Source organism: Tyto alba, unplaced genomic scaffold, assembly GCF_018691265.1.
Source record: "Tyto alba isolate M040663 unplaced genomic scaffold, T.alba_DEE_v4.0 Super-Scaffold_42, whole genome shotgun sequence".
NCBI lineage: Eukaryota > Metazoa > Chordata > Aves > Strigiformes > Tytonidae > Tyto > Tyto alba.
In genome coordinates this window covers 16,427,264-16,451,148 of record NW_024881318.1, presented here as the reverse complement: position 1 = coordinate 16,451,148, position 23,885 = coordinate 16,427,264, and the positions used below count along the sequence as shown (strand labels likewise).

General features: G+C 41.5%; 3 protein-coding genes across 8 annotated transcripts in view; 1 reads left to right on the top strand and 2 right to left on the bottom strand.

Annotated features, from left to right (window-relative positions):
- The window catches only part of AGXT2 (alanine--glyoxylate aminotransferase 2), a 29,375-nt gene extending 18,764 nt beyond the window's left edge, over nt 1-10,611 (top strand). For 2 of the 4 annotated variants that reach the window (XM_042804411.1, XM_042804408.1), the window contains one exon: nt 4,001-5,859. In XM_042804411.1, the coding sequence (XP_042660345.1) occupies nt 4,001-4,300 (300 nt within the window). In that variant the 3' untranslated portion in view covers nt 4,301-5,859. Of the gene's footprint in view, nt 1-4,000; nt 5,860-10,101 lie in introns of those variants that run through there. The other 2 variants (XR_006166654.1, XR_006166655.1) reach the window with 2 other exon arrangements.
- On the bottom strand, nt 1,618-15,662 carry DNAJC21 (DnaJ heat shock protein family (Hsp40) member C21). Of its 2 annotated transcripts, none has more exons than XM_042804413.1 (12): nt 15,466-15,662; nt 15,114-15,207; nt 14,033-14,156; nt 13,015-13,137; nt 8,806-9,110; nt 7,395-7,546; nt 6,950-7,037; nt 6,557-6,715; nt 5,870-5,909; nt 3,216-3,406; nt 2,729-2,801; nt 1,618-2,104 (listed from the first exon to the last, which is right to left on the bottom strand). In XM_042804413.1, exons 1-12 carry the CDS (start codon nt 15,560-15,562, stop codon nt 1,928-1,930), a joined length of 1,623 nt encoding a protein of 540 aa, XP_042660347.1. In that variant the 5' UTR covers nt 15,563-15,662; the 3' UTR covers nt 1,618-1,927. The 2 variants fall into 2 exon arrangements, with proteins under 2 accessions (XP_042660347.1, XP_042660346.1); XM_042804412.1 differs by having other exon boundaries at nt 2,729-2,804; nt 15,466-15,661.
- A 3,435-nt stretch (nt 15,663-19,097) lies between these two features.
- Nucleotides 19,098-23,873, bottom strand: BRIX1 (biogenesis of ribosomes BRX1). Of its 2 annotated transcripts, none has more exons than XM_042804907.1 (10): nt 23,727-23,873; nt 22,756-22,867; nt 22,324-22,367; nt 21,607-21,677; nt 21,177-21,226; nt 21,008-21,081; nt 20,860-20,910; nt 20,461-20,562; nt 19,794-19,922; nt 19,098-19,480 (listed from the first exon to the last, which is right to left on the bottom strand). In XM_042804907.1, the coding sequence occupies exons 1-10, from the start codon at nt 23,859-23,861 to the stop codon at nt 19,217-19,219; spliced, it is 1,032 nt and encodes a 343-aa protein (XP_042660841.1). In that variant the 5' UTR covers nt 23,862-23,873; the 3' UTR covers nt 19,098-19,216. The 2 variants fall into 2 exon arrangements, with proteins under 2 accessions (XP_042660841.1, XP_042660842.1); XM_042804908.1 differs by having other exon boundaries at nt 22,756-22,808; nt 23,727-23,834.
- Nucleotides 23,874-23,885: the final 12 nt, after the last annotated feature.

The window sequence follows — 23,885 nt, the reverse complement described above, 5'->3', positions numbered from 1 at the left end:
CCAAAGCTCTCTTAGATCAGTAGTTAGGAAAATCCCTGGTCCCAGTACCCCTGGGCCTCATCTTCTGACAGCAAAACTTGATTGCCACTGGTCAATGATACTCTCCATACATACTCCATTTCAGTTTCTTGAGCTGACCTGGTGTATTTTTCCTGGATCTTTGACACTTCAGCAGCCAAGTATGGCACCATCTGCATAGTAAGTTGCAGGGCTCCCCCACCTTGGCCATTATCAGTGGCGGTCTTGGTTTTAATTAGTGATCTCATCATCACTTCCTCATTTTTGGGGTAGAATATTTCTCAGCTAACTTCTAATTCCTTAGTCAGGTACAAGGGTCTAAGGTCCAGTGCCTGTTTTTTGGCCAGTTGTGCTGAGCTTAAAAATCACAGTTCACTATTTGGAACAATCAAGATATGTCTGGTCATAATACCCTTTTCACCCTTCCTTTAATTTGGATTGTAAATTTTTTTCTTGGTCCAAATGCTTCTGACAGAGCCACATGGAGTCACTGACTAGTATTACATTCAGTGGCTAGTTAGCTTTGCAGGGTTTTTATTTGTTCTTGCAAGGATTAGTTTGCTTAATCAGTTGCATCTCTTTTTAAGCTGCCACCAACACTGCTCCCCTAGTGACCTTCCCTTTTCCCCAGTCACACTTTTTGTTCTTTGCCAAGTGTTGTAATTCTATCTGCCACAGCTTTTAGATCATGCTAATTAGCATAAGCCCATGGCATTCCAAGTGGGTAAGGGCATGTCTTATACCCCCTTGATTTTTCAGTAACAGGAGCAGTAAAGCACTGGCATTTCTCAGACAACCCTGGCTTGCCACTGCTCAGACCTCTCCCAGTTTCTCTCAAAGGTCTCCTCCTGGCTCTCCCTGCCCATACAAGCCAGGAATCCATATCCCTTAGGACCTTCCAACACTGAGGGAATAAATGTCACATCCCACACATGGGGAAGGGTAGAGTTGACTCAGATTTACAAATTCCCTTCAATATGGACTAAAGTGAGATGATGCTCAAGGTCCATATATAAGTATCAACTTTAATAGAAACAACTATTCTGTAAAGGTTGTCACTTTCACAACTATACCTAAGCTATGCAGCTTTATGGAAAATAAAGGCTTCGCCTTGTATCACTTAGTTTCAACTGTTACTTATTAGTTTTAAGGGAAGGGGGGAGAGGGCAAGAGAAGAGGGGATAGAGACAGTGGGCAAACGAGGGATAGGGGGAGAGAGAAGGTGGGGACAAGGGAGCAAGAGAGAGGAGGGGAGAGTGAAAGATGGGGGAACACATGAGAGAGAGAGGGTAGGACAGGACTCAGAAATACCAGCAATCCTAGATCCAATTGGACCTGCCAACATGGTGTTTGGTGTGGAAAGTCACTCCTAGACTCACGCATTTCCCTATCTATGCTCCAGTTCTTGGACTTCTGGAACCTTCTCTCCCTGCAGTTCAAGGAGTGATTGAGATACCAGTCAGTCAAGAGAAGTGACACCAGGCCCCTTCCCCTGACTTACTGGGGTCCCACCTGTGGGGGCACTGCCCAGGCTCACAGCACAGTCACTTGGCTGCACTCACCATGAGCTAAACCCTCTCAAAAGAAAAAGTTGCAACATAAATGCAAAAATAATTTATTATTTCCTCTGTGCAAGTACTTCATCTGTGCAAGTTTCTACAGGAATGCAAGCTGAGTAGCTTTGAATTACTATTTCCCTACCCCCAGTGTAAAGGCTGCTGAGATGCTAGGTCACATCCAGTCATTAAAGAAAGGCCAACAATAGAAAGCACAGGTTCCTTCACCAGATAATACTCCTTTTGTTGCATCTTCCATTTTATCCAAAATCAGGACTTGCCTTCTCTAACTCCAAACACAGGCAATGTGCACCTTTCAGTTTCAGGAGAGTTTTCATGTCTGATTCTTAAGATCACTGTAAAAAAGTTCTGGTTTTACGTTTCACTTTTTTGCTTCTGGTGTTTTCAGCTTCACTTGCAGCTGTTGCTTGTGGCGCTTTTGCATGTCCTGTGGCTTTTAGGTGTTCAAACAGTTTATTTCGGGATGGAAATGCACTGTTGCAGGTTACACAGTAGATGGGAACTTCATTCTACAGTAAGAAAAAAAAATGCTTCACATTCTTACAGAATATGTAATAACTGTAAAACACCAATTTGTTGTATGCAGTTTGTCTTACACAATGAAATGTTAATCAGTAGTGGAATATGTATATTTAAAAAAATCGTAAGTATAACTTCTTGGAATTTCAGAGTATTAAGTAGAACCAAGAACAAATCTAATGCAAATCTAATTCAAGATAAAGAATAGTTTTGACCTTACCTGGCAATACACACAATACTCTCAGCTTTACCATTTAGTGAATTACAAGACTTTGCTCTTTCTGGGAAGCATCAATATTGGGAAAGACACAAATAGTACTGTCTACCAACTGCCTGATAACAACAGCTCTGTCTTCAGTTGTTTATTTGGTTTGAACTGCCTTGGATACAGAGCTTTAGCAACTCTTAGAAATGAAATTTAGTCCTGCTCTTCTCTGCAAGGACAAGAGCTATGTTCCAGTCTCCTAGCTTCTAATAAAGTCACAGGGATAGAAATACGTGTATTATTAAAAACATGCAAGAAACAAAGAATTTGTGGACTGGAGGTGCTCAAATAACCAACTTTCTTTGTAGTAATATGACCACCAGCTTTTAAATAGTGTAAGTAGACATACCGTTGTTGGGTGCGCTGAAGATGACTTAGCAGACTTTCTTGCATCCATGGCTTTTTTCTCTTTAGGCTTAGTACTGCTGATAGACAAAAAGAAAATCAATACCAGTGCACAGGAACATTCAACATGTAAGAGCTTCTGAGGGTTTTCAGTCATTAATGTTTCTGCTGCTTTTCTTTGTTCTTCCTTTGCACAACACAATGCAAGTGCTTCCAGCAAAAAAATTAAAACAATTTAATTTGTACAATTAATTGTTGATCTCATGATTCAGCTAGATGATGAATCAGCTACTTGTAAGTGCTGTGGCAGGGATCTACAGTCAAATGCCATTTCCAAAGCAGATTCTAACATTCTTTGTTTAGTATCATACTTATTCAACTGTAATTTAGTGGAGTAGCCCCCAACACACAGTGGTGAGCAAAACTAGACTTGTTGACAGCAAACATGACACAGGATGACACACTGACTGCAATACTGCAACACAGCACACCTTTTCACTTCACTTTTTGCCTCTTTTCCTTGGCTGATATCTTCTGTAGTGCTTGCATCCTCTGACACAACACATCTTTGACCATCATCTAGCAATTCCGCTTCTGAGCCAATGTCCTTGTTCACGTCAGGCACCTCCTTTTGTTCAACTGTTTCTTCATCAGCACTTTTATCACAAGAGTCCTCATAAATCTGTCCAAACAGAAGAAATGCAAGTTAACTACTTTAAGTTCATTAGTGATTATGTTTATAGTATTATACTCATTTACCTCAAACATGGGTGGGTGGGGAGAACAGAAAGCCATGGACCCTCTTAATTTTACTGTGTTTTCAATGAGATTGTAACAGGTAAAACTTTAGTTCTCCTGTTTTGAACGATGAGGCCACCTGTGATTGGCAGGGTAGAAACACCAATAAAACAGCCTCTAGAATTTCAGAAGAGGAAATTGAAGGTAGCTTTTAATTATACACTGGGCTCATTCTGTTCTGGCTAACATTTCACATAAGATAGCATCTTTGCTAAAAGCTTTGCAAAATGTTAATTATTTAGATGAAGTTTTCTGTGCTAGGCAGTTGCGTTAGGACACTTAAGCCATAATAACTGAGCTGACTGAAGATAGATGGACACACTGTATTTTCTCTAACATTAGAAACACTGGCAGCCTTTTCCATGTACAGTTTGGCAAAAAATCAACCCCTAAGCACATCTGAAGCAAAACAGTTCAGCTCCCAAAAGGGTAACAAATTTGACCTAACATTACATTAATGCAATTCTATCACCTTTAGTATCTTTTGCAGAGTCTCAACTACTTGAAAACAACTTGGCTAATCTACCTACCTTCAGGAAAAGAAAACAAAAATTATAGCAATTCCATGCACTCTCTAAAGCTCAGTAGAGGGTGCAGATTGTTTACAGAAGAATCAGCACATGATACCAGCAGCTCATGCTACACAAGAGTGGCACCTACTGTCAGGGCTGAAGAAGACCTTGCAACCAAACTAACAGAAGACAGACACAGTGCCTATGTGCAACCTATACAGTGCGAACCGGATCACCAGATAGCAAACTGCGGAGGCAAAAGCTGAACAGGAGCTTGATGGCCTGCATGGGAACAAGAGGGTCAAGCCAATACTGACTTTGACTATGCAATACCAGCCAAAGACAAGCAAGAAAAATGCAGTTGCTTGAAAATCTCAGGGAAGTTTCTTGAGGATGAGATAATGATGGTGTGGAAGAAGGCAGAGAAGGTAAACACATAAGAGGCTAGAGGGGTTAAGCTCGGGAAAGGATGGCAGAGGCAGGACCTGGTACAGATAGCTCACTTGGACAAGGCTAGAATTAAGGTAGTAAAGAAGAGGTAAAACTTGAAAAGGATAAAGCTTGAGGAAGGTCACTATGGCATTCCTGCCATTCGAGCCTGAAACAACTTGCCGTTCTTGAATTTCACCCTGCTGCTGTCAGCACAGACCTGACAAATCATGCAGACTCAGATCCTGGAGTACAACAGTTACTCCTGTTTACCATTCAAGTGAAAGGTGGAATGGATGTGTTTGTTCCAACAACTACAGTGTCAGTAGGATGCAAATCATGTGTTATGCAAATCATGTGTTTATGTTAAGTTAGAAATTAAAAAACAATACATTAACTCTAGCAACCGAGGTAGAAAGTGACCACCAAACAACTGAGCTGCTAATGACCTAAGGCCATTGCTGGTCTTTCCAATCAATTCCTTGCATTCTCCATCTGCCTGTTTCCGTTTGTTTTCTTTACACTTCTGACTAGCTTTTTAAGAGCCAGCACCACATTTATTATAATCTGCACAAAGTGAGGTCTATGAGATTATTATTATAAAATATGATCATAGTAAGTATAATAAAAATTATTTTGCAGTCAAAGAAGAATTAAAATTATCTGAAAACAGTCTTCAAGTTCTATAGCATTTCAAATTCTCTCTTATTCTTCAGGTGAAAAATAAGTTGGGTGTCACAGTTTAACCTCAGCTGGCAACTAAGCACCACACAGCCAGTCACTCATTCCTCCCCACAGTGGAATGGGTAGGAAGATCAGAAAAAAAAAAAAACACCACCAAACAAACCACAACTTGTGGGTTGAGATAAGAACAGATTAATGACAAAAATTAAAATATATATTCTAATAATTACTATTGTTTTAATTACAATAATAATTAGTATCATTGTAATGAAAATGAACATAGCAAAGAGAAATAAAACCCAAGAAAAGACAAGTGATGCACAATGCAATTACTCACCCCACACTGACCAATGCCCAAACAGTGTTCCCCCCCTTCCTGGCCAACTCCCCTCAGTTTCTATACTGAGCATGACATTCTGTGATACAGGATATCCCTCTGGCTAGTTGGGGTCAGCTGTCCCGGCCATGCTCCCCGCAGCTTCTTGTGTACCTGCTTGCTGGCAGAGCATGGAAAACTGGAATACCCTTAACTTAGGATAAGTGCTCCTAACCAAAAACTAAGGTATCAGTGTGTTAACAACATTATTCTCACACCAAATCCAAAACACAGCACTGTGCCAGCTGCTAGGAAGAAAATGAACTCTGTCTCAGCCGAAACCAGGGCATTAGGAGATAACAAAACTGGGTTGTAAAGTCCCTTGAATATCATTATGACTACATACCGTCCCTGTTTTCTGTTTCTTCCTCTGCTTCTTTGAGAGTCTGTAAAGATAAGAATTTAAAGTTACCTCTTTTCAAGAATAAAAAAAAAGAAATTAGTAGAATTTCTCAAGAGACACCATTTGGTTATCCTCTTAACATGACATTAGGAAGACAGTAGCCACAAATAAAAAATTTGTCATGCCTGAAATGATAAAAACAGTTCTCCTAAACTACTCATTGCATTTAGTAAAACATTTATTCTGCTTAGACTGAACTTAAAGGTACTCGTGAAGTAGTTGGTATTATGCTTTGAGCCATTCAAAAAATGAAGTTGTACAACTTACTTCATCAGTTCTGATTTTAAGCACACTCATTTTCTATGTATGCCAGCATCCAACTGACAAAGGAGTACCAAAAGAAGTACCAAAGCAATAAATACTGGCCCTGTGCAATTTCCCCTGTTTGAAAAATAAGTCACTACTTTTCCTTAACACATAACTTTAAGAAGCAGAGAAGAGGTAAGACTACAACATTTGGATCCAGTCATACAAATGCATACATTTTACTGCTACTCTGATGCTAAGAACTATTTTGAATAGCACAATACTGTGAGTTCCAGCACAACTACAAATCATCAGAAGCTCTCTCTGAGAGCCTCCAAGACTTAAATCATTAGTCATAATAAAATTAAAACCAATTTAAAGTACTTCCGCTTGGGCATGTCTTCTGTTTCTTCCTCCTCTTTGGTATGTAATCCACACGCATCATCCAGAGACACAGGGAATTTCCCTTCTTCTTCTTCCAGCTGCTGTCGTAACAGTGCCACCATTTCTCGATGCTTCTTTGATTTTTCATGGTTCTTCATGCTGTGAAGAGCAGCAGATGGTTACCGCATGTAACTGAGCACACATTGTTGTATTTACATAAAAATCAATAAACAAGCCCTTTATCCATCACTACTAAGTACAGAAAATTCTGCCCTTACAATGTCTCTACATAATGTTCAGTGTTGTCTTTGCAGTAAAATTAAAAAGCGTTTAAAATGCACTTTAAAAAGTTAAAGCCCAATAAGCTCCACTCCCAAACCCACAAACACTTACGCTTTTTTGGTTTTTAACCATTTGTCACAAGCAGGGCAGTACAGTCTGTCAACAAATTCAGCTCCTTTAGTCTCATCATGCAGTTTGCCTGGAGAGATCAGTGGGGATTGGAGAGACAAAAAGTCAGATGAGTGATTTTTAAGTAAGCTGCTCTCAAGGCCCCAGCAAATAGTCACAATACTGACATTCAACTTCTTTAGTATTATTGACACACAGACAGATCAAGACCATCTCACCAAATCATAATTAGCATAAATTAACAATTGTAGATTTATGTCTTATGTTTTCTGGAAAACAACAGAGGGCCAGACTCCAGCTTGGCACCCTTCAACTGGAGGCAGGGAGTTGCCCTACTGTCAGAACTGTGGATGTGGGGCTTTAAGTGCAGTGAGCCAATACTTGGGCTGCAACAACTCAGTATAGATCACCCTGACTCACACCATACCTTCAATGCCTTTTGTCTCCTGTTGTTCTAATTCACCTTCATCACCTGATCCATCTCCAAATTCCTTCTCATATTGTGCCTCCATCTCTTGCAACTCTCTCTCCAGATTTGACATAGCCATCCAGCTCTGTTCCTTATACTGCTCAGCAAGCCTTTAAGCAGAATAATACAGTAATTTCTACATTATGTCCATGACATGGGAATTACAGAAACAGTATTATTTAATGGCAACTTTTTCTTCTCAGGTATTTTAGGAGGAAGTTCCTGAACATATTATGATGGAACAAACAACTATCTGTAGGGCCTGGAAATGCGAGCAGTTAGTTTGTGATGTCTATGGGCACATCTATGCTGCAGAGTTACTAATGTAGGTGGGTCTTGCTTGAATTTCAGGCAGGAAATGCTATGCAGCATGGTCAGTATCAAGCTGACAGAAGGAAAGTCAGCTCAATCCTCAAAGCAGCACATCTGCTTTTACCTGCTGCAAGATCCAAACTCACACACATTATAGGACCACAAAAGCTACAAGCACATTACTCCTTGACCCTGCACTATAAGAATGTACCAGCTTAGTTTTCCAAATCCAAGTGTGGCCCAAGTTCCCAACCAGTGCACCACAGTACAGCTGAATTTTGCTCCAGCTGGCTGGTGGACTTAGAACTACCAAGCCACTTGTCAGTAAATGCGTAAGTCTGCTTCATTCTCCCTTTAGGGAGCGTGGGGGAATAGTTGTACCTAATACATTCCATACATACTTTAATAATTATTATAGAACTTTAATCAATATGCAATTATTTATTTAAGAATTTAAGCTCCTTCCTCCCATTTGCTAGCAAAAAATAAAAAAGAATAAATTGTGCTTATATTCAGGTGATTGCCTCTTCCTTCTACTTCACTTTGGCAAAAACAAAAGCATTCAAAAAATGCATTTATTCGAATAAAAGTGTCATTTCTGAAAGGTTAAAAGGAAAAGCAAAACTTCATTTTTCCCCACTTCCTTTTTAGCAGGTACAGTTCCAAGGCAGATCTAAGGTTGACCTAAGTGCAGGTTGTCATAGTCCTGTTCCCCCTCATTCCAAAACCTACATTATTTTTACTTTAAAGTAACAATGACAATTATTAAATCTTACTTCCCTGGGTAGGTGAAAGCACACTGGATTCTGTGCTACTACAGCCAGTTACCTGCAGCACATGGATAACTATTCCCTCGTTATCTTAGCTGCCTACATGTCAGTAGAATGCAGACATCCAGTTTTAAAGAGTTCAGACTTGCGACCCAAACTAATACATACAATTCTTAAGGATGTTTAAAAGAGCAAGTAGAGCTACTATCAGAATCTAACTCTATATGGTATTCTCATGGATAGTTTCTCCAAGTTTAGAAGAAAATATTTGTTCCACATTTACGTACTTAGCTTGCTTGAGCTTTTGCTGCCTCCGAAATTCCTCTGCTTTCCTAGTTTTTTCTGCATTTTGTTCTTCTACAAGTTTTCTGTGAGCTTGTACTCTTTTATCCCTTCTACGAATAAAGGCTACTAGATCACGGACCATTTCATTCCTCTCTCTCTTTGCTTTATCTCTTCTTTTCTTGTTCTCTTTTTCCATAGCTCGTTTCTCCCAGCGGTTTGTGGCTTGTCGTGTGTCATATTCTTCTTTCCAAACAAAGGTTTTCTGAGTACAAAAACTCTGCCAATATGCATAGAAAGGGTGGACTACCTGTAAGAAAAAAAAAAATGAACAAGTGACTTGTTAAGCAGAGGATGACAAAAAGCCATACTGAAGAATTCAAGACTTTTGTAGTAGTTTTGTCTTCTATACAGGCCAGTTTTCCCTCAGAGTATAAATAAATCACATGAAGGTTTTAGAAAAACCTCTAATATCGTCATTAATTTCAAACCACACCAAACCAACAGCATTGTCTAAACTACTCCAAACTGCAACTTCTAAAAAATATCCTCTTGAAGGATTAGATCATACTGACACTAGTGCCCAGTTACTTAGCTGTGCAGTACTTCTGTCAAACTGAAAAGCACAATCAGAATCAGATACACTATTTGCAAGCACATATTGCCTAAAAACCACCATGCGAAATTACACCAAAGGTCAGCCATACAAGTCAACAGCAGCCAATGACTGGCACAAAAAGTCCAATAAAACACACAGATGTACATAATGCTATTTCTTCCCTGTATAGTCTCTCTGCTTCCAGAGCAAGACAGAAATTAATAGCCCCTGAGGGAGTTTTCTTTCATTAATTTGTTTAGTATTTCTTTTATTAACCCATGTAAATTGTTGGCATATACAATAGCATAGAGCCATGACTTGCACTGTTTAACAAGGGGCTATGTGAAGATTTACTTAGTTCTGTTAGCAAATTATATGACTACACTAAAATTATACCCCTAGCTCTCACATTAAAAGAAACAGTAAATGATCTTTCCTTATTCTCCTTCCTTTTACTATTCATCAGTAAATGCTGGATTAAGAAAATGGCACAATTATTTTTTGTTTTGTTCTGTATTCCTCTCCAAATAATTATTGATCTTCTGCATTTTGTATATTCAGGAAACAAGATACATCCAAACTCAGTTCTTAAATTACTTGCCCCTAAGCTGCCTTTTTACTACTCACTCCTCCATGTACTACTGCTCATATTTTGGAACACCTCACAGAAGTATTTAACCTAACAGTTTAATATCTCTTCTAGAAAGCTCTTCTTCTCTTCCTTCTGCCATTGGTATTCACATGGACTATAACTATCAACATCTCAACACCAATTTCTAATGGCCTATCTACATGCAAAGGTTCATGGCTGTGGCCTCTGACAGGTAAGTCACTATGGTTTTCCTCTGCTATCACAAAAACCCAGCTGTATAATAACCAGTAAATATTCATATTTAATCCAATAATCTGAGATTAGACTCCCTATCTCAAACTTCTGCTTCAGAAGGGGATATTTTCTGTGCAAAAGGATGCATAGCCATCAACTGATGACAGGGATAATCCTCCCCTTCACCAGCTGTATGAGCTGACTTTCCTCTGCCTCAGCAGCTACCTGAAATACAAGCACATCTCTGACATTCTCCAGAAGACTGTACAGCAGCTTTGCTGAACTCCCAGGTGGATTTTGTCTTGCCTACTACTTATACTTGGAACTGATCACTTTTGTTTCTGCATATAATTGACCTACAAGTCTTGTGAAGTCAGACTTAAGAAAATCTTCCCTGGCGGCCTGGCAGCGACCGAGCTGCCTCACAAGTTTCTTGTGACTTAACTCAGTAGACTCTAACAGAAAGCATTCACATCAGATACTGAAGCCTCTGCAGAATCTTTGTAGCTCGCTTCAAAAACTTTTCCCACAATACTCCCACTGAGTAGTGACCACTGCAGTGCTATAATCCTCTGACAGTATTATCTCTTTGTATAACAGGGATAATTACTTGCCCATTTAACTGAGGCCATTTCCCATAAAATACCCCCACAAATCCAATCATTTTTAAAAAAAAAAAAAAAAGAAAGTAAGCATTCTGCTTCCAGAACAGGGTGAACAAGGCAGATGTTAAAGCATGCTGGTGCTACAATTCCAGCCATTTTTGCAGTTATTAATTGACATCTGAAGTACTGAGGCCTGAACAACAGGCCAGAATCAAAACTGACTTCCAGATGAATCTCAACATCCCACAATATAGTACTAGTCATATGTAGTATTAGCCACATTATAATATATTACTAGTCTATCTTAGTATATTTATCTATAGAAGCTCTGTTGTAACTTCATTATGTAACAACAGCCGATCAATTGATCTTTCTTTATTTAGAGGCATGAGGTAAGGCCATGAGTCCAGACACCAGAACCCGTCAGACACCAGAACCCGTTGAGAAGTATGTGGGTTTGGTCCCTTTTTGCAGCATCACCAGACATCAGACCCTGTTGAGAAACAGGTGGTTAAAGCCCAAATAGATACACATGCCCCCAGTTGGGTTCCTCCTTAAGCCCTGGCCAGGCTTTGGGTGAAATCCAACAGGGAGGGGATGACAGATGTTTCTGCACTTGAAGTTTGAAACCTGTTTATTCAACACTATAAAAGCTGGACCCTCCTGAAGCGACTTAGGAGACCTCACCTAGGACCTCCCAATTGCCAGGAAAGGTTCTCCAAATCCTCACTGCAACCAGGGCTCCCCAGTGACTGCAGATCTGGATGATGTTAAAGTATTAGGGCAATTGGTGATGTATCTTTCTTAATCACTACCCGTGACTATGTAGTAATGATTAGGTGCATTACCTTGTCTTGCTTTTTCTTGTCACATTATTTTAGAATTAAGGAGTATTAGCTTGTTTGTTCTCTTTGCTGCTTATAACTAGAGTGTAATAAGCTTACCATTCTGACTAAATGTATTATCTTATGTTTTGTATTATTTTGCAATAGCTAGTAAAGTAAGTCTATTGTTCCTGTTAGTATCTGAGTCCTTTGTGTCAATCCTGTCAACTGGCAAAACAACAGCATAAAAGCTATTTTGGGTCTATAATCATACCTATCCCATGGCCTCAAAACAAGCAGTTTCCAAAAGACGTTTCAAAGTAACTCCAATAAAAGATTTTAGCAGTTTCAGAGACATTAAGTATTCTCTCCCTGGGAATGATTTCCACTTGTTAAACCAGACTAATTTTACCTGACATTCAAACACCCATTCTGACACTTCTTAGCTTGATTTGTAACTTTGTTTCCAACTCCTGACAAGTTCTGTACCATTGAAGTTACTAATTTTTAAGGTATATATGAATTTACATTTCATAAATCATTAGTCATACAGTACAATTCCACTAGAAGTAACAGAGGGAAGTAGCAGATTAGGAGCAACATTTAAGTACACTGATACTGTGCAGTTATTCACTGGGGAGAGTGCTATTACTTTACTATTTAACACAGAAATACTGCTAACCTTGAGAATAAATTGTAAATCTGACAGACTACAGCAAGTAGTTGGCAACCCAGACAAGAATGAAACTGTCCTCCACACATTTTCTTTTCTTGCTTTCCAGAGGAAAGCATGCAATAATTTAGAAATTAAATCTTACTATGTAGTAACTGTAGATGACAATAGTATCATAGTGGGAGCACACATTGCAGGTCAACATCTCCCATTTTCTAAAGTAAGTGCTATACAGTTTCCCTAAATGAGGCAAGACACTACATGTTATTTGAAAAAAAAAAAATCTCAGTATCACTTTCTGTAATGTAAGTTGCATTAAAACACTGATAAACTATTTTCATCAGGAAGCAAAGAAAACATCTGTTCTTTTGTTTTGTAGGCCTTGCACTGCACTTAAGTTTCATTGGCATAATGGATGGTTAGCCCTGTGAACTGTCTGAATTTACACTAAAAGCTTCACTAATAATGTAGTCCAACAGGAAATACCAATTTTAATTCACCCAAATATTGTGAATCAGAACACAAGCACTTCCTCTATAGTAATGGTTTACAGTAGTAGAAAAGACAGAAGATACATGGCTTTGTATTCACCTCAGAGGACAGCAGGAGTCTTTCCTTTGATTTCACTGTGGGACAAGGTAATGACTTAACTGTGTTACTTTCAGTTCAGATTTACACTTGCTCTTACCGTGTCATAGTCACTTTGGGAATATCCAAACATAGGGAATAACTCAGTAGCACCCTGGGTCATACACTCCATCTCTTCTTTTGCAACCTTTTCAAAAACTTGTCGATAGACTGTAAAAAATCCCTGAAATAAAAAAAAAAAAATTCTGATTCATTTTGCATGGTTCAATAAGAGATGTACAAATGCTCAGCTACAGTAGTGTATGTTAGAGAAATATTACAATTCTGCTACAGCAACCCAAAATCAGGGTAAAGGCCTTGTAAGCACTTGCTCTAGATAGCAAGACCCTCCTGTTTAACAAACTTCCCATTCTCACACATTCTTTTTAATTCCAATCTCCATGTTCTCTGTGTCTCACACATCAAGCACCTGTATTCAAATCAAATCAGAAACGTTTCAACATGCTGGAGATGTTGATTAGTTTCTGGTTGCAGAGGATCAAGTTTTGAGGAAGTTCCAAATATAAAATTCACTATTAAGTATCCTTCTCTTTTAAAATTAAGATGTTACTAACTCACAGTATAGTAACACAAAGACAGATAAGGATTTTCTCTGGCAGAGGCTTTTATAATCACCTGGAGCTTTTTAAGTTGCAATGAGTATATTAAAATCCAACAGGGAATTCAATTATAGGAAGCACACTTTCCCCCAGGACTGTTGTTACACTGCCTTTTTTTTGTTGTTGTTTGAAGCATTCTAGCTTGTAAAATATATTTCTGAATAAACAGATGGTACTGCAAAGCACTGGAATGCTTCACTATCTTGTGTAAATAAATAATATACACACACTCTGTAGTCATATGGTGTAGTTTTAAATCATGACAAAGTAAGTGCTGGACAATAAGCAGGAACTAAAGCTTCCTAAGTGTCTAGCGTAAGTTTTGTCATAGAAAGATTTGTGTAAGCATTATCACTACCCATGTTCAACAATTCCACAAATAGCTTTTCAACACAATGCAAATGCCGACACTTTTCATGAAATTTAAATTGATTCATTAAAGATGAATTAACTCATTACCTTTTCATCATCCCCATATCCAGAGTAACAGCTAACAGTGAAGTATGGCAGCAGATCTAAACTATCATCTTGATAGTCTCCATGATCTCCTGTTTTCAGCAGAGCTTCCCTGTGGTTATCATACCTAGTAAAAATTCACAGTATCAAGGATGTAAAGATGCACTGGTAAACCAACACAGTACATATATCACCTCCAGGTATAGTTTAGCTCAGTGTCTGGAATTTAGGTCTCATCTAATGTCTTCAGAGAGAAGACAGACAGGCTCAGTAAATATTCTCTCTTGACCTTTAGTTTACTCACTATTACTTTATCGATAGCAGCGATTTCTTAATGAGCAGCTAGCAAACACATATGACCAAGATGCTTCAATAAGCTTTCAGAAATGGGTAGGACATTATTTAAATCATCCAATACCTACACACAAAAAAAACCCTCCAAATGATATATTAGCATATAAAAATTGAAAAGCAGTACTTTCCTTTCAAGGAAGACAACCTTAGTACAGGTGGTTTTGGCTACATAATGCTGCAGATGCTCCAGCCCATTTGAAAAACAAGCTACCCAGAACATCTAGAGTAGCAATCTCAAAAAAAGAAAGGCGTATTTCAAATTAGGGCCATTACAGAAACGCGACACTACATATGTAATTAAGGCTTACCGTCTGCAGCAATCAATAGCTTACTGCACACCTGCACACCCTCGGCCTGGCGCTGGCTCTCCACCCGCTGAAGCGGGGGGGCTGCGAGCGGAGGGACGCCTATGCTAGCATGGAACCTGCCTCCTGCTCTGGGAGGATGAAGCAGGGGCCAAGGCTGGCGTGTCCCGAAAAGCACCCCTCAGCGCCCAGCCCCACGCCACCTCCTGAAACACCGCGTGGGAGGGCGCGCAGCCGCACCCCGGCATGGCTCTCAGCCCCCTCACATCTTGAGGCAAAGCGGCTGCTCCCGCCACAGAGGCCCGCGCTGACTTCCCCCAAGGCTCGGCGAGAAGCAAACTCAAAGCCCTGGCTGAGGCAAAATTAAAAAAAAAAAAAAAAAAAAAGTCTTTTTTCCAGGCCGCTACCAGACACACGCTGCTCACCAGGCTCTTTCCTGGGGGTCACTGAGAACATCATACGCTGCCTGGATTAACTTGAACTGCTCTGCTGCTTCCTCCGCGTTTTCTAGGTTTTTATCTACAAGGCAATTTAATGACACGGTGAGCGACCCAGCCCACGACGGCATCGCCCGCCACGACCGCTTCGGCAACCGGGGGCGGCTGCACGGAGCCGCGGGCGCTGCCTCCCGGCCCGGCTCCCCCACAGGCCCCGCGAAGCCCCGACAACCGGCGCCTCCCACGCCGCGGTCAGGGGCCGGCGGGGCCGAGCGAGGTGGAGGCGGGCCAGGCCGCCCCACCTCCTCCTCGGGCCTTTGGGCGGGCGCCGCAGCCGTACCCGGGTGCCAGCGCAGCGCCAGCCGGCGGTACGCCCGCTTCAGCTCCTCCTCGCCGGCGTCGCAGCTCACTCCCAGCACCTCGTAGTGACACTTCATGGCGGCAGCGGCAACGGCAGCGGCTGCGGCGGCGAGGCCCTAAAGAGCCCGGGCCGCCGCCCCCGCCCCGCGGCGGGAGGAGCTACGCGGGCGGGGGCGGAGCGGGCCGCGGCCGCGGTCCCTGCTGCCGGGTTGCGGCCTGACACTCACCTGGCGCCCCTTAACGAAGTTGAGGTGTTTCCGTGAGCGCTCTGGAGCACAGCGAGCACAGCGCACACGCCTCCAATTATCAGTGTTAAAGAGATCGCAGGTTTGGCCCAAGCCACCTTTTTTTTTTTCTCTCTACACGCGACATGTATCAAGTTGTCACGACAGGAACTGAGTTTTGGATTAGATAAGGAGATCGGGGGGGGGGGGGAGGGGCGCGAGGGGGTTGGTAGCAATGTAAAATATGCCCACAGTGTGCCCCGGCAGTGCAAAGGGCCAGCCATGCCCCAAAGTGCATCGAGCACAGGGCTGGAGGTGAGCGTCCCACTCCGCAAGTGCTGTGTGCAGGTTTGGGCACCTCTGGGTCACAAGGCCGTCAGACTCTTTGAGTGTGTCCAGAAGAGGGTGACCAAGGTGGAGAAATGCTTCAAGAGCAAGACTTAGGAGGAAGCAACTGAGTCCACTTGGCTTGTCCAGCTCAGAGAAGAGAAGGCTGAGGGGTGCCCTCATGGTGGCCTACACCTTCCTCACGGCGGGCAGCAGAGGTGGACATGCTGATCTCCTCTCTCTGGTGGCCAGCAACGGGATGTGAGGAAATGGAATGAAGCTGTGTCAGGGGAAGATCGGGTTGGACATTAAGAAAAAGTACTTCAATGAGAAGGTGTGCTGGGATGTTGGGTTTGCCTGTCAGGGTTTCTGGTAGCAGGAGAGGGGGCTACAGCGGTGGCCCCTATAAGAAGCTTCTTGAAGCTCCCCTGGCTCCAAGTCGGACCCAATTCTGGCCAAAGTCAAGCCAGTTAGTGACGGTGGCCATGCCTCTGTGATAACATATTTAAGAAGGGGAACCTGAGAGGAGGGGGGGAAATTGTGAAGAGGAGACCCATGTAAACTGAGGGCAGTGGAGAAAAGGACGGAGGGGAGGAGTTGCACTGGAGCTAAGAACCCCCTGCAGCCTGTGGTGAGAGGGCAGGCTGTCCCCATGCAGCCCATGGAGGTCCACAGTGGAGCAGATGCTGACCTGCAGCCCGTGGATGATCCCACACCAGAGCAGGTGGCTGCACCTGAAGTAGTCTGGGAGTCTATGGGAAGCCCCCGCTGTTGTGGTTTGGCACTGGGAGGACTGCAACACATAGAGGTGACCCACACTGGAGCAGCCTGGGGAGGGCTACAACTCATGGGAAGGACTCTTGTTGGAGAAAGTTCATGGAGGATTGTCTCCTGTGAGAAAGACGCCACACTGGAGCAGGGGAAGAATGCGAGGATTCCTCCCCCTGAAGAGGAAGGAGCAGCAGGACTGACTGTACTTCCCTATTCCCCCCCCCCCCCCCCGTGCCTCTGCAGGGGAGGAGGTAGATAAATTGGGAGCAAAGCTGAGCCCAGGAAGAAGGGAGGGTTGAGGAAAATGTTTTTAAGATACAGTAATACTTCTCACTGTCCTACTCTGTTTTCTGAAGTGTTGTTGTTAGTGTTTGAATTAAATTGATGTTTCTCTTCCCCTAATGAGACTTTTGCCAGTGACCATAATGGGTGAGTCATCCCTCCCTGTCCTTATCTTGATTCCTGAACCTTTTGCTTTTTTTTTTTTTTTTTGCCTCCTTCACATTCCTGAGGGGGAAAGGGAGAGAGAGTGGCTGCATGGTGCTCAGTTGCTCTCTGGGCTCAGAAAACTACAGAGGGTGGTTGGTCACTGGAACAGGCTCCCCAGGGAAGCGGTCACAGCACCAAGCCTGTCAGAGTTCAAGGAGTGAATGATGCTGTCAGCCACATGGTTTAGTTTCACATAGCCCTGCGAGGAGCTGGACTCAGTGATCCTCATGGATCCCTTCCAACTTGAGATATTCTGATTCCACGTATTAAGACTACACAGAGCATACACCTGTATTCACCAGTCTGTATTTCCAGTCAGATGGCACACAGACCACGTTGTTGCAGAAGTGACACTGAATTTCCCTTGCCCTGCTGGGTGAGGTAACAAGTAGCACTTAAGAGGTCAGCTTCCTTCCCAGATGTGTCTGTTCAGCACCAAGATGCCAGAGGCTGAAACCAACAGAAGAATCAAATAGGAACATAGCATGAGCAAGACCCTGAAACACAGGGAAGTTGGGGGAGCGGAAAGGGAGATAGTACTAAAGTCAGTGGAAGAAGCAGGTCATGAGGTCTGGAACTGGAAAGCAGGTTAAAGAAAGGTAATGAAGAAATAGCCCCAGAGAGGTCTGCAAGTATTTGCTAACATCAGTCAAGAAGAATTTATTGAAATCAGACTTTTGCTGAGCACTACACAGAAATCCTCACCCAATTATTGTTGAAATCTTTTAGTCTGGTTCCCCATTAGACTTTCTGTGAGAGAACAGTTGTACACTCCTTTCCCCAGCTAGTAACTTATGAATAGTGGCTCATTTAACTGCATCTGGCAAAAGCACAGACTCACAGTCAGTGATTTCCTAAGAGCTTAATGAAAATACAGCCCCAACAAGTAGGCAGGAACTACAGCAAACTAAACTCTGGACTTTCTGTTGCTCATTAGTGTGCAATGAACACTGCTGCATTTAAAGCACCGATATTATCCATGAGCAAAATCAAGACTTTTGTTTCTAATGACTTTTAAGCTATATATGAGATTTTCAATTTTATCTGGAAAAACGTGACCTTATTCTACTCCAAAAAACATTACCTCAACAACACAATTAACCCAAGAGGACAGCATTTTTGTAATAAAAAAAAAAAGGTTCTTTCTTGCATGTGTATGAGCGTGGAATTGTGTGCTTTTAAGCATTGTTGCTGTAGCAAAGAATCACAGATAATTCTATTTCAGGCTACTGTAGGTGTATGGTTGTGACACCCATCATGGGTAGTGTGTACCTCTTTCTTTTAGGGAACTTGCAATGCATCTATTAAGGGCTAGAACCCTAAGTTAGCCAATTTCTCCCCTGTAGCTATGTTTTAGGTCCTAAAAACCTGATTAGGTGCAGGAACTATGACAGGCAAAAGTAGCAGCTTTTGCACTATTAATAAAAAAAAAATTAAGAGGCCATAACCCTTTGCATTCCCTAGGGATTACAAGGAGGGGAAAAAAAAAAAAAAAATGAACACCACTCTCCAAGAGAGAATTCCTGTAGAACTTTTAAAAGGATTTTCTACTGCTATCAGACTAAGAAATCTGACTTTTGGATTCTGGTTCATGATGAGCACCAGTGACTACCCAGTTATTTTTACTCCTTGCAGATGTTACAGTGAGTTGTTTCCCACAGGTATTCAAGTGTAAGGGCCCAAATCTCAAACATGGAGGTATTTGGAGTGTCCTACTCCCCCTTCCCTGTTGCACTGTTGTTTTTCGAAACCCAGAATCCTCTCAAAGACAGCAAGACAATAAGAGTGCAAACTCAATCCTAATAAAGGAATTTATATTTTATTTACTTAAAACTGAAGTCCAATTAGTTTTGCCTGTAAAAACAAGTATTTACAGTATTATATCAATATAGCTAGTTTTATCATTTGTAACATTTATGCTTATGCTTCAGTTCTGAAAAGTTTTTTTTGCTTCTTCCTCTGAATTTTGCGTAGCTTCTTTTTATCTTTAACAATTGGCTTTGACTCTGGTTTCACAAGCTGTATTTCCACTGGCTTTTCTTCAGCTGGAGTTTCAAAGACCACTTCAGTGGGATCTTCTCCAATGAGCACCTTACTCCCTTTTTTCTTAACCTTTTGTACCTCCTTCACTTGCTGTTTCTCTCTAAACTTGGCCGCCACTGACAATCTTACCAGTCGTCGATGCTATAAAAACAAGAATTTAAATTATATCAGGTTTCAAATAAGCAAGATGGAAGAAGTCAGGTATTGAGGAAACAAGTCCTAACTTCTCTGTTGTATTCTCAAAATCTTCAAAAAGTAATGCCACCTTTTCAGTTACATGAATTTTGCATTCATTCTATTTTTACAAAATTACTGTTCTCAAACTGTGATCCGATAAGGGCACTGTTTTCTACAAGGGGTTCCAGGGAAAGGCATATTTGATTCTCCTGCACAGACTGCAAGATCAGTTTTCAAATTCGTTGCTAAATGAAAAAAGAAAGTCAAAGCTGCTTACCATATTTGGGGACTGGTAATGGGGATTTTCATAGAGAGTTGGTCCTCCAAAACTACCTTGGAAGATTTTTATGAGGTTCAGGACAAAACGAGGCCCAATTTCTACTAGAGATGCATCTTCTTCTATTATCTGCAATAAAAAGAATACTTTCTTCATTTCTCATGGATCGAATCGAAGTATATGACCTTGTAGGCACCTTGCATATGGTGATACACAACTGAATTTAAATCCAAGATATGATGCCACTGAAGCTGATAAGCTAGACTTGTATAAACACCATACTGTATATAAAGCAGTTCTTTTAGGTTCAATCAATAAATACTAATTTGTGAATTCCTCCTTTAGAAAGTAAGCACTTTGGGTCAGAGCAGCACGTTAATTTTAAAAGGCAAGCAAAGCTCAGGCTTTGACTAGTACTTCCCATTACTGAGACAATCATCACAGAATCACAACTAACAATGCAAGCTGAAGTACACAGAACTTAAACCAGCTCTCTCCAGAGATATGGGAGAAGATAAAGTCATTTTAGGACACAGAAATTACTTTGTGTAAGCAGTAGGTGTTGGCATATCCTGATAATGACTCTTCTCATTTCATTGTAATTCATGGATTTGATATGAAATTACTCCACTGAGGTCCTCTTGAAGAGCTAGAAGAGACCACTAACCTGGTAATTCCGAAACCAGATCCTCTCATCTGTAATGGTGAAGGTGAAAACATGATCTACAAAAGGCTGGCTTTTGGGGTGATACTGTGGTGTACTAAACACCTGTAATAAAAGGCAGTATTGCTAATTATCTATAGTTTAAGAGACCAAACATAAATGGCTCATTTTTAATGCATTTTAATTTACTAAGATCCCAATCCCAGCTTGTATTTCAAAACTCAAAACTTAAGAACAAGTGTCCCAGTGATTTTAAGCACATTACCCTAATCCTTTGAAGATGTTTTCCAAGTTCAGAAGTGTAAAACAACTACATAAAAAACAGTTGAGATTTAAAAAATATTTTGCCAAAAAACATTTCCAATGAGGGAGAAACACTGGACAGAAGAACTACAGACTGACCTGAATAAACAATTCTTTTAGCAGGGCATAGTGTGGTTCCTTGTCAAATGTCTACAAAGGAACAAATGTAATTTTACATACAGTGGTAAACGCAATAGTCATGCAATGAAAACAAATGCATACTAAATGAAATAAAACCTATACTTACTGGATCAAAAGACAAAAGGGGCCGTGAGCCCCTCAGGCAGTTTCCTGTCATCTTCAATTCAGCCAGTGTGTGAACTACAGTGATTTTTTTAGAAAGATTATTTTAGTACTTACAGAAAACCACAGACAAGAACACAAGAGTCCAAACACAGTAATGCCAACCAACTTACCATTCTGCACTAAGAATTTAGCTGACGGTCCCCGTGGTGTATTTGAAAGCCTGCAGAGGACAGATAGTGGGGAAGAGAGAAAAGAAATATGTTAACAGCAGCCAGAAGGTATGCTGGATTTCTATAGTACACTCCAACCAGTTATTTCTGTACTGAATTAATTTCAGTTGCTTTTATGGCATTAGTGAGTTCCTTTAACATACTTACAAACACATGATTTTTAAACAATTTTGCAAAATGTTTCTGTAACAGTCTACCAAAGCTGATCATGCACTGTAAACTTGCACTACCCACAGAAGTGCAAGATTAGTAGAGATTTAACTAAGCAAGGCTATTTCACGCATCGTCAGATTAGAGTAAGAAACTTTAGATAGAACTGCAGCATCCCCAGCTATATGTAGAAATGTAAGAAAACATAACATCTTCTTACCACATATAAAGATCCTGTTTCTTTTTGGCTTCAAAGAAGATGCACTTATTGCAGTTTTTCATTTCACACACCTACAAAAGACATATCCAATTAGAACTTTATAAAATTCTGAAGACATTTTCAAAAACTTTCCACATTAATCTCTAATATCTTCCCCCCTCCAAAACATAAGTTCAAAAGCAAGGGTCTCGTCTTAATAAATTACACTTACTGATCCCCAAACCTAAGTTGAAGCACTTGTTTTGTTGAAAAATCTCATGTATTAATCACCAGTAGTAACTTCACTAAAACTACAAGCAACCTCATAAGCTCTCCAGGACATAAACATTACAGCAGGAGCTGTGACATTAGGTTCTAGTTTCAGAACTACCAGTGTCCTAGTACACTGTACAGTCTGGCTAATTATTTGTTCCCTGCTTTCTTGAAATATAAATTGTAACATACCTCTCACCTACACAGAACGGCACAGTCTGTTTTATTTCTTCATGACAAAAGTCTATGTTTAATTAAAGGTTTCATTTTGTTTTTATTAATCAAAAGTAAACTTATTGTTTTAACACAAGCCCTTTCTGAATATCAATACTTTTCATCTATGAAGTTATACAACTTCTATAACTAGTATGAGAGCCTCTGAATTTGGCTGCCCTTTTCTCCTGCACACTGCATTTCCCCAGGAGAAAAAAAAAAAAAAAAAGCACTAGTTAAATTTATGATTACCTCATTAATTACAAACAACTGGTCTTTACGGTCCATTTTAGTATCTGGAAGACAATAACAATATTTAGAAGACTGGAAAACCAATTTAACACAAGAAGTTCTTTTAACAGTCATTTTGCAAAAGTTTTACTGGTTACAAATGAAAGATTAATAACTATCAGGTTGTTTCAGCCATGTTATGCAATAAATAAACATAGCAATTAAAAGCGTCTGTGCACATACAGGGCTGAGGCCATAAGACCATTTTCCCAGAAAATATTCAGCTATAACAGTCGCTGGATTTGTTGGCCCAAAAGGGTTTTGGTGTTTGTTTAAGATAAAAGTTTCATCAAAACATTTACGTACCACATCTTTAAAAAAAACAGCTTGTTAGAGGGATCTTAGTTTAAAACTATTCTGAAAATCAAAGTTAGGGATGATGCCTAACCCCACCTGCTTTAGAATGAGGCATCAGCGTTCTTAAGTCTTGCATTAGGTGCCTTGTTCTGAAATTAATTCCACGAGAAGAGAAAATAAGCACTCGCTCCTTGTTTTTCCATTTGCCCTAGGAAAAATACAAAACTGAAGCAGGCAGTTTCTAGCCTTAAAACTATTAGAACACATCAACAATAAACATCTGAACGGTAATTGCAGGAAAACACAGCAAGAACATTTGTCATTATCTGCCCACCTGCATAGAATCACCCTCTCAGCAAGTGATAACGTACCCACACAACACAGGAGCATGAGTTTTTACATGAAGAACTGTCATCTGTGCTGTTTCATTGTGTTCCTACATAAAGCCTTTCACTCACATAAAACATGCCAGTATTAAGAAAACCACAGGCATTGATTCATTTGCAAAAGGCACCCCCTCCTTCCCTGAAAAACGAGCCGAGCTACAGCCTCACAGCACAATTCAACTTTTCCTAGAGAAGCATGTGATGAGATCTCAGGCTTCAGCGTGCCACTTTTTATTTTTAGGGAAGCCACAAAGGAATTATTGAAGCTGCCTCGGGATGATTCCTAAACGAAACGGGCGTAATACCCGCACATCCGCTGTAAACAACAGAATTATTCAACTCTTCAAAACGATTTTGAGATTAGAGGTAGCACACCTTTATCTGCGTCGACGGGAATAACGCTCTTCGCGTATTTCCACAGAAATAACGTACCACCGCGTGTTGGGCCGGGGCTATAAGAAAACTACCCGCTCGCCCCCCTCCCCCCCCACTTGGCAGCTGGCTTCCCCCCAGCCCCCCGGGTGCCGCCGCCGCAGCACCCGGCCCCCGCGCCCTTCACCCGTGGAGGCGGAATGCCACCCTCAGGCCCGCCGCGGGGCGCGGGGGCCCGGTGCCCATCCCACGGGGGAACCGCCGGCGCGGGTGGGAGCGTTACGGGGCTGGGAGGTGGCTGGGAGATACCTGGGAGACGGGCGGCGGGACGCTGTACTCCTCCGGACCCGGCGTGGCACCGGGCTCGGGCGCGCCCGCAGCTCGCTTGGCTCGCTTCTCGGGCCGCGCCGCCGGGCCGCCGCGCTTCCTCTTGCCCGCCGCCATTTCGCCCGCGCCGCGCCGCTGCAC